The 15,609-nt window shown below is 53.7% G+C and overlaps 1 protein-coding gene across 1 annotated transcript in view; it reads left to right on the forward strand.

Annotated features, from left to right (window-relative positions):
• The window catches only part of KSR2 (kinase suppressor of ras 2), a 258,784-nt gene that overhangs the window by 132,307 nt on the left and 110,868 nt on the right, over nucleotides 1-15,609 (forward strand). Inside the window, 1 exon segment of the mRNA XM_023760417.1 lies at nucleotides 9,528-9,712. Coding sequence (XP_023616185.1) covers nucleotides 9,528-9,712 — 185 coding nt within the window.

The raw sequence follows: 15,609 nt of genomic DNA on the forward strand, positions 1-15,609 counted from the left end.
TCACGCACAGAGCAGGGTCAATCAGGGGGTTTGGGGAGCTCCCTCCTGTCACGCACAGAGCAGGGTCGATCAGGGGGTTGGGGAGCTCCCCCCTGTCATGCACAGAGCAGGGCCCATCAGGGGGGTTGGGGAGCTCCCCCCTGTCATGCACAGAGCAGGGCCAATCAGGGGGTTGAGGAGCTCCCCCATGTCACTCACAGAGTAGGGCTGATAGGGGAGTTGGGGCACCGCCCCCTGTCACACACAGAGCAGGGCGGATCAGGGGGTTGGGGTGCCACACCCTGTCACACTCAGGGCAGGGCCGATGGGAAGGTTATGGTTCTACCCCGTCACACACAGAGCAGGGGTGGTTGGGGCGCCGCCCTCTATCACCCACAGAGCAGGGCCAATCAGGGGTCTGGGGCACCGCCACTGTCACACTCAGGGCAGGGCCAATGGGGAGGTTATGGCTCTACCCCATCACACACAGAGCAGGGCCCGTGGGGGTGGGGGTTGGGGCACCGCACCCTGTCACACACAGAGCAGGGCCGATCAGGGGGTTGGGGAGCTCCCCCCTATCAGGCACAGAGCAGGGCTGATCAGGGGGTTGGGGTGCCTTCCCCTGTCACGAACAGAGCAGGGCGGATAGGGAGGTTGTGGCCCCGCGCCCTGTCACACACAGAGCTGCAGGGCGATCAGGGGGTTTGAGCACTGCCCCCTGTCATGCTGATCCCGGTGCCAGGAGGCCTCGTGGCTCCGCTGATCCCGGTGCTGGGAGGCATATTACCCTTTTACTATATAGGATAGAGGCCTGGTGCACGGGTGGGGGCCGGCTGGTTTGCCCTGAAGGGTGTCCTGGATCAGGGTGGGGGGTCCCCACTGGGGTGCCTGGCCAGCCTGGATGAGGGGCTGAGGGCCGTTTTCAGGCTGGCGGGTGACTGAAGCTCCCAACCTGTCCTTTTTTTCTTTTTTTTTAATTCTGGGCCAGCTTTAGCTCTGAGGCCTCGGCTGTATTTGAAACAATGTTGCGGTCCAGCTGGCTGAAGCCTGGCTGATTGAAAGCAGGTTTCTGGGGTTTTGTTTAGCTTCTATATTTGTTACAGTGTTTCTTAGAGAGCAGCTGAGAGGCCGGCAGCAGGCGGGGAACCTGGCTTCCTCCGTGACTGGAGCAAGCAAGCCTCCCTGTTCGTGTCAGCTGCCTGGCTGCCGGCCGCCATCTTGGTTGGCAGTTAATTTGCATATCTCAGTGATTAGCCAATGGGAAGGGTAGCGGCTGTACGGCTAATTACCAAGTTTCTCTTTTATTAGATAGGATTACATTCATATACCGGTATACACACACACACACACACACACACACACACACACACACACTAGAGGTCCGGTGCATAAAATTCATCCGAGGGGCGGGGTGTGTGTGTGTCCCTCAGCCCAGCCTGCACCCTCTCCAATCTAGGACCCCTTAGGGGATGTCCGACTGCCGGTTTAGGCTAGGATCGGGCCTAAACTGGCAGTCGGACATCCCTCTCACAATCCGGGACTTCTGGCTTCTAACCACTTGCCTGCCTGCCTTCCTGCCTGCCTGATTGCCCCTAACCACTCTGCTGCCAGCCTGATCACCCCTAACCACTCCCCTGCCAGCCTGATTGACATCTGACTGCTCCCCTGCTAGCATGATCATCCCCAACTGCCCTCCCCTGCTGGCCTGATTGCCCCCAACTGCCCTCCCCTGCAGAGCTGAGAGGACTGGGGGACTCTGGCTGGATGATGAGGCGGGGCTGAGGGGACTGGGTGCCACCATCTTGTGGCTGTGGGCGCTGCCATCTTGTGAGGTTGTGATGGTCAATTAGCATATTCCCTCTTTATTAGATAGGATATTTGTATAGATAAAATCACACTATATGTGTTGATTGGCAGTGAGTTTTCTTCCCACATCAGCAAAAGCAACAACACAGATTTCAGGCAACAGTTCTTCACACTCACATGGAAATAAGAGTTCCAGACTTTCTTCCTAGAGACACTGTCAGACAGTCACGAGTGACTTAGTGGAAATGCCGCGCTGCTGGGACCACACCAGCTGCAGTTTTACTGTGCCCTCTGCTCAGCCAGTGCTGACGCATTTGCCCCCACAGAAGCCAGGGCGGATGGAGGGTCTGGAGGGGTGATCCCATTGTCTAAACAGAAGGACTCAAAGCCGGGCAGAGTCTGCCCTGCCCAGGGCCACGCCATAGGTCTGCAGGAAGGGGAGAGACATCACTGTGAGGACGGAGGAGCTTCTAAGAGTGAGATTTTACAAGAAAGGAAACTAAGAGCAGCTGAGGTTAGCAGCTGGCGGGCGCCCAGCCGGGCTCAGTAACTTAAGTCTGAGTCCTTCCCAAGCCCTTACAGTGGGTAGATGATCTTGTCTGTCTCTCAGGCTGTGATGCACGCATTTCAGTGTGTTTCTCATAGAATTGCTCCATTGAAATACTGCCTCTTGAGGCATGTCCGTAAGGATTCACTCCCAATTCATTTTTCCTAGCATAAAGCATCTCTGGTGAAATATTCAGTAGTGGCAAAATCTCACAGTTTGCCTGAAAAAATATTTCTGGCTGCCCTGCCTGCAGAGGGAAAGCCTTTGCCGGCTCCCACCTGAGCAGATCCCCTCAATCCTGCCTTCGCTTAGGACAGTGGTTCCCAACCTTGGCTGCACATTAGAGTCACCTGGGAATCTATTTAAAATCCTGATTTTTGGGCCTCATCCTCTGGAAATTCTGTTTCTTTGTTATGGGGTGGGGCCACATTAGTAAAAAAGAAACAGAATTTCCAGAGGATGAGGCCCAGAAATCAGGATTTTAAAAAGATTCCCAGGTGATTCTAATGTTCAGCCAAGGTTGAGAACCACTGGCTTAGGATGCTTACCTGGACGCATTCATGTGGAGGCGTCAGATGATGGGAATCCACGCGGGAGGGTGCTTCCCTGCTGAAGTGGGCCTAGCAGCAGAACTAGGGCCGAGGGAGGCTGCAGTGTATTTTAACTCTAAGAGCGTTGGGCTCAGACAGCCACGTTCAAATCCTCGCTCTGCCCCTTATACGCTGTGCGGTCCTGGTAAGTCACTGATTTTCTGTTCCTTCATCTGGAGGTGACAAACCCCATCCTAACAGAATGAGCCCTGGCCGGTTTGGCTCAGTGGATAGAGTGTAGGCCTGTGGACTGAAGGTTTGATTCCAGTCAAGGGCACGTATCTCGGTTGCAGGCTCAAGCCCTGGCCCTGGTCGGGGCACATGGGCAAGGCAACCAATTGGTGTGTGTCTCTCATGTCGATGTTTCTCCCCCTCCCTTCCACTTTCTCTAAAAAATAATGGAAAAATATCCTCGGGTGAGGATTAACAACAAAGAACAGAACGAGTTAATGCCTGTAGAATGCTTAGCACAAGGCCAGGCACCTAGTGAGGGCTCAATGAATGGCAGCTGTCATCATTAGAACCAAGATACATGGGGCAGAAAGGGACAGAGACCACCCAGCAAATCCCTGCACTTGACCGGAGGAAAAACCAGCCTCGTAGCCAAGGTGACTGGCTAGGAAATGACAGAGCCTCCTGCTGCCCCACCGGGTGGTCTTACCAACTCAACACATGGCTTCCCTCGGTCACCTTGGGGTCCTGGGCTGAGAGTAATGATGCTGTCCAGTTCCCCCTTCCTGGCCCCTCCCCCTCTCTTCTTTAGGGTTCCTGAGTTAGGGGATGTTTGAGGGTCAAATGGTTCCCTGCTCAGGGGGAGGCCAGAGAAGGGCTCCCAGAGAAGGGGGAGAAGCCAGCACAGGCCAGCACTTTGGGGGCTGACTATGTCCCACTGGCCCCGTGGAGACAGCGAGAGCAGATCTCTGAGCCAGTTTTTCTTGGAAATTGGTTTTTTCTTCGGGCAAGGGGACGGGGAAGGAAACCTAAAAGAAAACATCCAGCCACATGCCCATGAAATCTCGGCCCCAAATCAGTCATCCTTTTTAATAACCAGGGCTGTCACGAGCCCTGGTTCAGTCGGAAATGATGGCCTGTGTAAATATTTGGTCTGTAACTGATTTATGGGTCGGGGAACAAAAAAATAAGATTAGTTGCTAATCACAGGGAGGCAGGAAAATCAGCGTGCCTGGACGCCCGCACAGAGCAGGCCTGGGAGGCAGAGCCGAGGCTGGCTAGCTGGGTGAGCTCAGAGGGGTGGGGGAGGCTGGGCCGGCCGGCAGTGGTGTTTGCCTGGAGAGGAGGCCGTGGATTCTGGATTATTCCGTGGGGCAGAGGCAGCATTGTCCATGTCCAGGTCAAGAACTGGCCAAGACCAGCCTTCTGGCAAGATGCCCAGGCTGTGAGTGAAAGATTGGTTCTCCCCAGCTAATCCTGAAACCGATGGCCTACCCGTGGTTGGCAAACTGCGGCTCTTTGGCCCCTTGAGTGTGGCTCTTCCTAAGCCTTAGGAGTACCCTAATTAAGTTAATAACAATGTACCTACCTATATAGTTTAAGTTTAAAAAATTTGGCTCTCAAAAGAAATTTCAGTCATTGTACTGTTGATATTTGGCTCTGTTGATTAATGAGTTTGCCGACCACTGGACAGTTCTGGGTTTCTGCAAGCACGCCTGTAAAATGGGCGTGTACATGAGGAGCTCCTACAGCAGGATTAATAGAACGATTAAGGACAGGCTTTGAGCCCGGCCGGAGTGGCTCAGTGGTTGAACCAGTCAGGACACATACTCGGTTTCTCTCTCATCATTGATGTTTCTTTCTATCTTTCCCCGGTCAGATTCTCTCTCATCATTGATGTTTCTTTCTATCTTTCCCTCCCCCCTCCTCTCCCTTCCTCTCTGAAATCAATTACATATATATCGGGCTTTGAAGTCAGTGAAATCTGTGACCACACTCCAAGCCTTTATGGAGTTGTGATCTGGGTTACTAACTGTTGAAAACCCCAGTCACCCTAATTATGAAGTGGAGGCCATAATTGTTCCTCTCCCAAATGAGATAGCATGTCCCCAGCACAGGGCCTGACTCCTGCCCACTCAGCCCGCCGGACCTCAGTGCTGACGTCAGCAGTCCTGCGTGCTGGAATCACCCCCCAGGTGGGCTCGTTGCAGGCCCTTACCCTCCCTGCAGTTTCATTACCACCCTCCTCCCTCCCCAGGCACTCTATGCAGCAAACACTTCCTATTAGAAATGGATAGTCAGGGTGGGGGGCCAGCCTGGCCCGTTCATAGCATCCAGGCAAAGTGGACCCACTGGAGGGCCGCCCCTCCAACTCACGTCCACGAGGAGCCCACCAGCTTTTATGGGATGTGCACTGGAAGCACGAGGACGTTCTTGAATTCACTTCTTGGATCCACTTCTAGACAGGTGGGCAAGGCCCACGGTCATCACATAATCAGAAAAACATGTGTGTCCTCCAAAACTGTGCCCAGAGCTTGAAGAAACATAGAGGTGCTGTGACAAGACCCAGCCAACCCCAGGAGGACGGGATCAGGATGTGGAAAAACATACCAGGTGGCAGAAGTGGCCGCTCTTGGGGTGAATTAGGCTTCGGGAAGTAGGATTTGGGGGTTACTTTGGGTGATTTGTTCACGGCCAGGCCAAGCCAGAGAAGGGAAGGGTCTGGGTCCAGTTTGGGTGGAAAGATAGCTCGGGGACAGGGCATTCTGGTGGGACCTATACCAGGAATTGAACCATGAATTTACGTAACATTTTTTCAATCACCATCTCTTCCTACCCCTCCTTCTTTCTCACCTTCTTTCAATTTCTCTTCTCCTTGTCCTTCATTCTCTTCCTCTTTTTCTTCTTCTTAGTGTATTTTACATAAAGCTGTATGCCAGGAAATAATTTGGTGTGGTGTGAAAGCTTATTTTTCCAATTTTAGCTACTAAAATACAAAAATATCACTCATGGGTCATCTAAAAGCATGGCATGCTCCTGCACACCTGGGGAGAGGCATTTGAAGGAGTCCTCGTGCTCCTTTCTCGCCAGAGCCCGGTTTATTAATGCCACGCTTGGGGTGTGCTCAAGCCAGAAACGAGGGTGGCCACCTACACTGTAGCCAAGGAGCAGAGTGGCCTCTCACGAAATATCCTCCCAGTGTTAGACTTACCAGGCCCTTGGTTTTTCTTTCTTTAAATATATTTTTATTGATTTCAGAGGGGAAGGGAGAGGGAGAGATAGACACATCAGTGATGAGAGAGAATCAGTGATTGGCTGCCTCCTGTACGCCCCCCAGTGGGGATCAAGCCCACAACCTGGGCATGTGTCCTGACTGAGAATGGAACCAGGACCTCCTGGTTCATAGGTCGGTGCTCAACCACTGAGCCACACGGGCCCGGCAGGCCCCTGTTTTTTCAAGCCCCCCCATGCCTGGAATCTGAGCACCTGAATTGAGGGTCTGTAGGTACCCCTGCCCCTCCCTTATCACCCAAGAACTGGTGCTATTTGGTTTCGAAGAGGGCCTCTCCTGGAGGCCTCCTAGTAGGTCATCAGACCAGGCCAACTGCTAAGGACTTAAAGGGCCTGATGGAGAGGTTGGCCAGCTCACTGAGCCACGTGGGAGACCAGCGGGCATTTGTTCCAGTTTTGGGAAATGGTTGTGTCCCAGTAAACGGGTTAGCACGTAGTGCTGCACAGGGTGGTGTGGGAGAATGTGAGCTCACGCCTGTCCTCCCACCATGACTGCAAGGACCTTGTCTGTTCCCAGCCCTGTCATTTCCTCCCAACTGGCAGGCCAGACGCTCCAGACACTGCTAATGAGACGCTGAGGGATTTGGCCGGGTGATGGCTCTTGAGTTCAAGAGGACACAACCCCACACTCAAGGAAGCTGAGGGTGAAGAGGCCATGTGAGCTGGTGGCTCTGCGTAACCCAAAGCCCAACAGACCTTGGAGCAGGAAATGGGGCAGAGACGAAACACCAGATGGGGAGGCCCCTCGGTGTTCTTTGTGGGGAGGGCGCTGAGAGGCGGCTGGCTAATGTGTGCTGAGCTAGAGCCTTCTGTGTGCAGAACCAGCTAGAGACCTAGGCAGGGGGTGGCCAGGGACTAGAGAAAGAAAAGTAAGCTGTGTCTGTCCTCAGGGATCCTACGCTTCCTTCCTGCCTTCCTCCCATCCTCTCCGTCCTTTATTCATTTCATCTTTCTGTTTTCATCCTTTCTTCCATGTTCCCTCCCTCCCTCCCTCCCGCCCTCCTTCCCTCCTTTCCTTCCATCCATCCACCCATCTATCCATTCTTACCTCCATCCATCCTTCTGTTCATCCATCTACCCATCCACCCACCCATCCATTTATTCATCTTTTTAATCCATCCATCTGTCCAACTATCATTTGTTTAGATACACCCCTTCTCTGCCCCATCTGTTTAAGGCAATTGGACTCTCATTAAGCTACTGTTAAACTTGTGCTGGATTAGACTCGGTTCTCCTTGTACAAAAAACATGTCAAACTTGTGGCCCTCAGCCGGCATGTGGCGTTTATTTGGCCCATGCTAGCCTTTGAGTTTGACATGCTTGTTGTACAAGGACCTGGCCTCATCACTTGGTGGCCCTCACAGTTCCTGCCTGTGGTTTGGGGATGACAACAGTATCTCTGCTAAAGGGTTTGACTGCACCCTTTTCATTTGTCGGGGGAGTGAGTTGAGAGTTGGTGGATGTTTCAGATGAAAAACACAGCCTGGCTTCTTTGAGGTTCTTCCCATGCTACACAGACACTGAATTTAACCTGATCATAGTGACGTTAACAATGGGTGACCTGAACCCTCGTTCTGTGCTAGGCCCTGTGCCAGGCACATGATCTCGTAGAATTGTCATGACATCCCCCGTAGGTAGGCGCTGTTATTTTTCTCACTGTCCAGTTGAGGAAACTGAGGCCCAGAGATGAGAGCACTCTTCTGAGGTCACGGTCAGGACCCGAGCCTGGTCTCCCTGATCCCAGGGCCGGGGAGTTTCACTCCTAAATGACACTGTCTCTTTGGATCTGCACCACTGGGCACTCGTGTGGAATGAATGCCACCGCTTCCCTGCTTCCTGCTCTTCTCCGCCATGGCCAGGGAGAGCCACCACCAGGTGCTGCTGCAGCCGGAGGCGCGTCCTGGGCCTGCCACAGGCCCCTGGGGAGATGACTCGCAGGGCTGACGGCGGGCCCTGTGAGGGGCGGCTCCGTGGGCACCCCTGGGCTCCTTACAGCGGAGGAGCAGCAGGCGCCTGGGCAGGGCTGCTCACATGGGAGCCCTCCAGTCTTATATGAACACACCTTCCTGGGCACTCCTTCCAGAGCTTGGACATTTGCAAGGAGGGTTCACTTTGGCCACAAGAGGGCGCCCAACTCCTGGCCAGACCTGAATGGGGTGCTGTGGGGAGGTGGGGAGGAGAACAGTGAGCTTAGCTTTGGATGCCATTTCAAAGCAAACTCTCATAACCTGATCACCTAAGCTCTTCGGAAGTGGGGGCATGTTTCCAAACCAGCTGGGGAGGTTCATTCTATCCAGCGGGTGCCAAGCAAGGATCTGAGAGCGCCAACAACGGAAACCACAGGTTCCTGCCCTCAAGGAGCCCGCGGTCGAGTGTGGAAGACAGGGTATTAGAATGCAGTATGGTAAGTGCCAGAGTCTTAATCCAGATCGGGCACTGAATCAGCATTCAGTTAGCACCTACTGTGTGCAGGTTTTGTGCTATCCTTGCCAAGGACAGAGAAATGAACAATACAGAATCATTGCCCTCAAAGACTCAGTCCACTTGGATGATAAAAACTGAAAGAGCGAATTTGGAAAAATAGGAAAGCACCGCCACAGAAATATATACAGACTATTTTAGGAGAATTGAGGAGGAACAGCCAACCCAAGCCAGGGCTTCTTAGAGGAAGAACGCTCAGCCCTGCTGGGGGCATTGGGTGTCAGGGAAGCTTCCAGGAGGGGAGGACCCCAGAGACAAGTCATAAAGGACCATGGGCATAGGGGCCACATCTTCTTTATCCATGCACACAGTGGAATGCTACTTAGCCATAAGAAAGGATGAAATAGTGCCATTTGCACATGGATGGCCCTTGAGAGCATTATGCTAAGTGAAATAAGTCAGAAAAAGCTAAGAACCATATGATTTTACTCATGTGGGATATAAATCTGAACCTTAAGAACACAAACAGCAGTGTGGTGGTAGCCAGAGGGAAGGTGGGAGGGGGGAAGGAGATCCTAATACAAGGTGACAGGAGAAGATTTGACTTTGGGTGGCGGGCACGCGGTGCAACACACAGATCTTGTAACATAGAAACCCACACACGAAACCTGTATGTTCATGTTGACCAATGTCACCCCAGTCAATTTAATAAACAAAAATTTAAAAAAAGACAGATGGGGATTAACCAGGCAAGAAGGGGATGGTATTCCTGGCATTGGGGACAGCATAAGCAAAGGGTTGGAGGTGAGAAACGGACATGGCGAGGGCCACAGGGCCCGGTCAAGGTGGGAGTGGGTATTGGGCCGCGCTAAGGAGATGGGCTCTCCCTGCTCTCATTGTGTGTGTACGCATACACTTCCCTCTCTCTGTCCCCCTTCCAGAGCCAAGAAGAAAAGCAAGCCCTTGAACCTCAAGATCCACAGCAGCGTGGGCAGCTGTGAGAACATCCCAGCTCAGCAGCGCTCCCCGCTCCTGTGCGAGCGCTCCCTCCGCTCCTTCTTCGTGGGACAAGGGCCCTTCCTGCCCTCCACCCCTCCGGTCCACAGCGAGGCCAACTTCTCCTCAAGTAAGTCACTGCACCAGGGCTGCGCTCTCTGCCAGGTGCGCGCTCGCTCCGTGTTCCTTTTCTTTGGTGAAAATGCTCTTGAAATGTTCGCCGAATACGCCTCATCTGTGTCTGCCTGCCACCTCCCACCTGCGCCACACACGCCTCTTTGAATGGATTCAAGGGAAGGGGTGTCATCGGCGCTCCAGGTCAACTGGCTGTTGTCATTGGCCCGGCAGGTGTGTTGGGATAACAGAGGGAAGCCAGTGTGCAGGGTATTCAAGGATGGGAATGTCAGCTTTCTCTCTCCTGTTTCTCAGCTGCCGGTGCCAGCCTTTTTCTCTTTCTGTTGTGGATAAGGCTCCTGTGATTGTGTTTTGTTATTTCACCCTCCCCCACACAGGTCAGCACAGTGTAACCTTTACATCTCCAAGACGCACTTGGGTTCACACTGGGCTGAGCATGGCCCAGGGTGGTTAACATTCTGCTCCTGTGGATTCTGCTGCAGATAAAGTTGTTATTACTCAGAGCGGAAATGGAACTTTCTGGCGATCAAGGGCTGAGGTCTTAGAAGGCACTTAATCTTCTCCTCCCAGAGGCCCGTTTTGCAGAACAGGCACAGCCGTTTTCAGAGGGGAGCCCCTGAGGAAAGCCCAACTAGTCTTCTGGCCAAGACAAGATCTCTCTGTTGTTGTTGCTAACTCTCACCTGAGGGTATTTTCCTCATTGCTTTTCAGAGAGAGTGGAGGGGAGGGGGGAAGGTGGTGGAGAGAGCGAGGGAGAGGGAGAGGGAGAGGGGGAGAGAGAGAAATATTGATGTGAGAGACACACATTGACTGGTTGCCTCCCACATGCACCCCAACTGTGGCCGGGGAGCAAACCTGCAACTCAGGTACATGTTCTTGACTGGAATTGAACAGGTGACCCTCTGGTGTGCAGGCCGGCATTCTAACCACTGAGCACACCATCCAGGGCCAAGACAAGATCTTTTATTTCCTGGGAACTCAGGAGGAGCGGGGCCGAGCTCAGTTTGCAGTCCACTGATGTGGAGCCTGCATCCACTCGGGAGCAGGAGGCCCATGTGGACGTCGCTAGGGGAAGTTCCAGAGCCTGGCTTGTTTAGGCCCAGGGGGTGCAGGCCCTGAACAAAGCAGATCAAAATAGCACTCGCGGCCCACGGCAGCACCAGAAAGCCGATTACCAATTATTCAGGAGGGATCACTGTCAGAGACCAGACCTGCTCCGTGGCAGTGGGCCTGCGTGGCAGGCACGTGGCTGTCGGAGGGTGGCTCAGTGAGCCCGGATGAGGAAAAGATGTGATGACATAGCAGGTGAGTGAGACGGGGGGAGGCAGGCCGTCCTAGCCCTGGGGGAAGTGCCCGGGTTCCAGTCCCACCGTGGTTGCTTTTGAGCCCTGTGCCTGACCTTGAGCAAGTTGAAGAGCCTCATTGAGATTCAGTCTCCTCATCTGTAAAATGGGGATCACAATAGAGGCATCTCATAGATGTTTGTGAGGATTAGATAAGCTCGTGTGTGTCGAGCTGTCTGCACAGGAAGTGCTTCATAACTGGCAGCTGTTAGGATATGTATCAGCCTCTTTTCTCTAGTCTAGCCCCTCTCGCAGGGGTTGGCCACAGCTCTGTTCTTTCGTTCTGGCCAGAGCAGAAACACCTATAGCTTGTTTAGAAACAAAACAAACCATGGACTGGCACATTTATCTAAAGCCAAGAGAGTGTTACGGACGAGGAAGCCGGGCTGAGTTCACCGTGGCTCCCAACATTGGCACCTGCGCTGGTCTCCATCCGAGAGGCGCGGCTTCTCCCTGTGCCTGTGGCGGGAGCAGCTCCTGGCTAAGAGGCCCTGGGAGCACAGGTGCCTCTTGGGACAGGGCTGGTCCTTGTGGACAGGGAGGCCCCTGGATCTCTCTGAAAGGAGGACCAGCGCATGGAGCCTCACTGGGAGAATGAGTGTGTAACCAAATAGTAGCTGGACCCTGCGGACCAGCCCCGTTTGCATTGACCCTAACAAATGACAGAACGAGGCAGCCTGGTCGCATGGGCTCCACATCAGGCCTCGGAAAGCTCTCTCTCCGAGTCTCTGTGCTGCCACCAATTGCCTGTGTGACGTTGTCCCTGCCTTGCCACCGTCAAGGCTGACCACACTCTTTGAGACAGGCATTGTTATTCCCATTTTACAGATAAGGAAACTGAGGCTCAGAAGGTGAATGATGTTGCCTGGTTGGTAGGTTTTGAACCCAGGCCCAACTCTAGCCTGCTCAGATTCCATCTCTTTCCTGCAGTGAGTTCCTGTCTCTATCTCCCGGGGTCTCAGTTTCCCCAACTGGACAATTAGAGACTCCACGAGGGTCTGTTTCAGAGCTTAGAAACTCTGTGATCCTAAGGCTCACCCAGTGAGCTTCCCCTGGGCACCTCCTAACTCACTGAGGAAGCTGGTGTGGAGACTCCGGGCCAGGCTGTTGGGAGAACACAGCTGCTGGGCACTGGTTCCCCTGCTTGTAATCGTCCCATTCTCCCACTACTCTGAGTTTCAGAAGAGAACTTCTTGCCTCTAGTCCCCTCCCCCCCCCCTACCGTGCCAGCCAGGGAGCCCCTGGGGCGGTGTCCCTGCCAGGCCGAGTCTGCCTACCGTTTGTCACTGTCAGCTCTGGCTGTGGCCTCAGTGTGAGGGGAGGTGACATGCCATCTTATTACCCCCGACCGTAATGCCGGGAGACAGCATTAGGCCAGAGAGGACCGAGCCGAACCTCGGGCCCTCAGGGTGCGAGCCACCTCGGATGGGCTGTGAGGACTTCACCTCCTCAGGGCTTGTCCTACTTCCCTGGTCTGGGGGTGACCAGCTGGGGAGGGAGGGGAGTGGCAGGAGCCCCCGAGTATGGAGGGATCTGTCTCCAAGGCTAGCCATGCACAGAACACGAGGATGGCCTTCCACTGTGCTCCGTGGAAGGTGCTGACTCAGGAGGGAACGGCTCCCCAGAGAAGCAGAGGGTGGTGGACGTGGCTTCCGTCCCCGCTGCATTTCCTCGGCGTTGCCTTCTCACCCGCCACGCTGCCCTAGGACCATCTGATCGGATGCCCTCCACGCTTTTGGTCCAACAAGCTGTTTGCCAGTGACTCCTTGAAGGGTCTCTGACCCAGCTGCCTTAGGTCAGGCAGCCTCTATGACCCCTGTAAAGAGGCTTCTTCAGAATGAGAAAATGCCTCCTAGATGGAGGGAATCATTTCATTCGTTACCAGCTGGTGGAAGCGATTTCGGCTTGACAGCAACTAAGTGGTTGCTGAGGTGTCACTGGGCAAGTCACAGAGCCCTGAGCCCGGCTCTACCTGCAGGGATCCATAGTGAGGACAGAATGAGGAATGCATGTAAATGTCCTAGCACAGGGCTGGGGCTTCGAGCACCAGGTTTCAATAAAGGGTGGCGTTGGGAGCGATTGCTGTATGCTGTGCGCTGGGGTAGTGTGTGACGGTGAAGAACATGGTGGTAGTAATAGCCACTGGCATTTATTGTGTGTTGACAAGGCTCCAGGTACCACCAAGTTGGCTAAAGCAGCTTACACCTGTTATTTCACGTAAGCTTCCCACTCCTCCATACGGTAGGTGCTCTTAGTACCCCCATTTCATAGACAAGGAAACGGGCTGAGTGTATGGAACTGACCCAAGGTCACCAGGTCGGGAAGGAGGTGGAGTTTGCACTCATTCCGAACCCGCCACCCTACCATCCCCTGCGGAATGAGATCGCAAAGCCGCCCTCACGGAAGCCTGCTTGCTCTTCAAGTAGGGACCTTGTTCAGGTTGTGGCACTTGCCCAGCTGGGAGAACAGCCTGGCCTCCAGGCTGCCTTCCAGAGAGCAGTGCCTGTACCGGCTCACCAGTCGGTACCTCCCAGGACTCAGTGTCGATCGATATTCAGAGCATCCATGGTCCCAGGTGGTGGCCATCCCTGAGGGTGGGGGTGGGGGACCGGCAGCTGCAAGAATTCAGCTCCAGCTTCTGCACCTCATCCGTCCTGGGGATGAGGAATGACAGGGTACTTTCCCCCCTGCAGTTTTCTCTGTGCTTCTTTATGAGCTGCCTGTGGGGGTCCAGCACTCAGGGCAGCAGCCACCAGAGGGAACAAGTGACTGATGGTCCCTGGACGTCCCCATCTTGGTCCTAATGACACCAGCTGGCGTTCTGTCCGAGGCCCCTGTCTCATGAAATACTTCAGGAGGTGTCTTAGAAGGCGGCATGCCCTCCCCTCCCCCATCTTACTCTGCCCTCTCCCCAGCTCTTCTCCAAGCAGCTCCTGTTCTTTGTCCTGGGGACCAGGCAACAGACAGCTGTCACTCTGCCGAGGGCCTGGCCTGGCGTGCCTGGGGCTGAGGCGGGCGCCTGATTTGGGGAAGGAGGCAGCAGCAGGTAGCAATAAAGACCGATGAAGCCGAACTGCCTACTCCCAAGAAACCAGCCACCGGAAGGGTTATAAAGAGACTCGGTATGGGGGTGATTATATAATGGGGTTTAATGAGCCTTGAGGCCAAGGTTCATTACCCGCTGGAAGAGGGGGAGGAGGAGCCTGTCTTGACTGAAGTTTGCTGCCTGAAAACCACGTTCTCACCTCAGAATCCGGAGAGAGGTCGAGAAGATTGTGTCTGACCTGACTCAGTGGCGGCAATTCCAAGGGGAAAACATATATATATCTCGTTGGAGCAACCCAGAGAGCTTTTCTCCCCAAGAATGCTGCTCCCCACCTTTCCACCCCTCCTCCACCCCCAGCAAACGCAGAAAGCATCTATGTTGCCTGTCATTGGCGCTGTGTTTTAGAAACCCAGGTCCCAGCAGGTCCCTGACATGTACTGACCGTCTGCTACTGGCCAGGCAGGTGCTGATCTAGATGCTCTGTAGGCATCAGTATATACACCCAGAAGCAAACAGAACGACACAGCACGGTTCCTAACGAGCACCACGGTCCCTTGCACCATCCCGCTCCCGCCTGCTTTTACAGCGCGCTCTGTCTAGTTCTGCTGGTGCCGCTTCCGCGGTTTGAACCGGGTTGGACCAGGGCTTCACCACGTGTCTCCTGGACCACCAGCGACAGCATCGCCTTTGCAAGCTTGCTAGAGACTCGCATACCTGCCTTCTTCCTTCCAGACCTGCTGAATCGGGAGCTCTGGGGGGGTCCAGCGCCCGAGGGTCACCAGCCCTGCAGGGGATTCTGAGGCGAACGTTTGAGAATCACTCAATTCTATGATGAGTTTTAGTTTTTATTTTGCAATATTTCAAATTTACAGAAAAGTTGCAAGAAAACACAAAGGACTCCTGTCCCCCCTTCACGCAGACCCGTCTGTTTTGAACATTGCCACACATTCGCTTTCTCTCTAATCCCCCACCCTGAGTTCGCTCTTATTTTATGAGCCATTTGAGACTAGGTGCATACTTTCTTATGTAACCACACAGAGTTACCAGGTTCAGTAAACTTGACCTTGAATCAAGACTTTAATCAGCAAGTGTTCCAATAGGGTCTTGGATAGCAAAATTTTTTTGGCATTGCATCCCCAAGATCACATATTACATGTAGCGGTGTGTCAAGCTTGAACGGTCCCTCAGCCTGGTTGGTTGTGATGTGGACATCTTTGATGAGTAGGGACCAGCTACGTTACCCTCATTCCTCATTTGGGTTTGTCTGATGTTTTCTCGTGGTTAGACCCAGGCTGTGCAGTGTGGGCAGGAACCCTGCAGTGGAGCTGTGTCCTTCGGGCCTCCCTCCTTGGAGGGACCAGGGCTGCTAGACCTTTGAATTTTTCAAAAGAAGTTGAAGACCGTGACTTTTATTAGAAACCCCTCCAGTTATAAATGTCAGCACCTAACCACAAATCTTTTAACATTGTGTGAGGTGGTATTAATCCCAAACATGTTTGGGTC

This window comes from Myotis lucifugus, unplaced genomic scaffold, assembly GCF_000147115.1.
Source record: "Myotis lucifugus unplaced genomic scaffold, Myoluc2.0 scaffold_181, whole genome shotgun sequence".
Lineage (NCBI taxonomy): Eukaryota > Metazoa > Chordata > Mammalia > Chiroptera > Vespertilionidae > Myotis > Myotis lucifugus.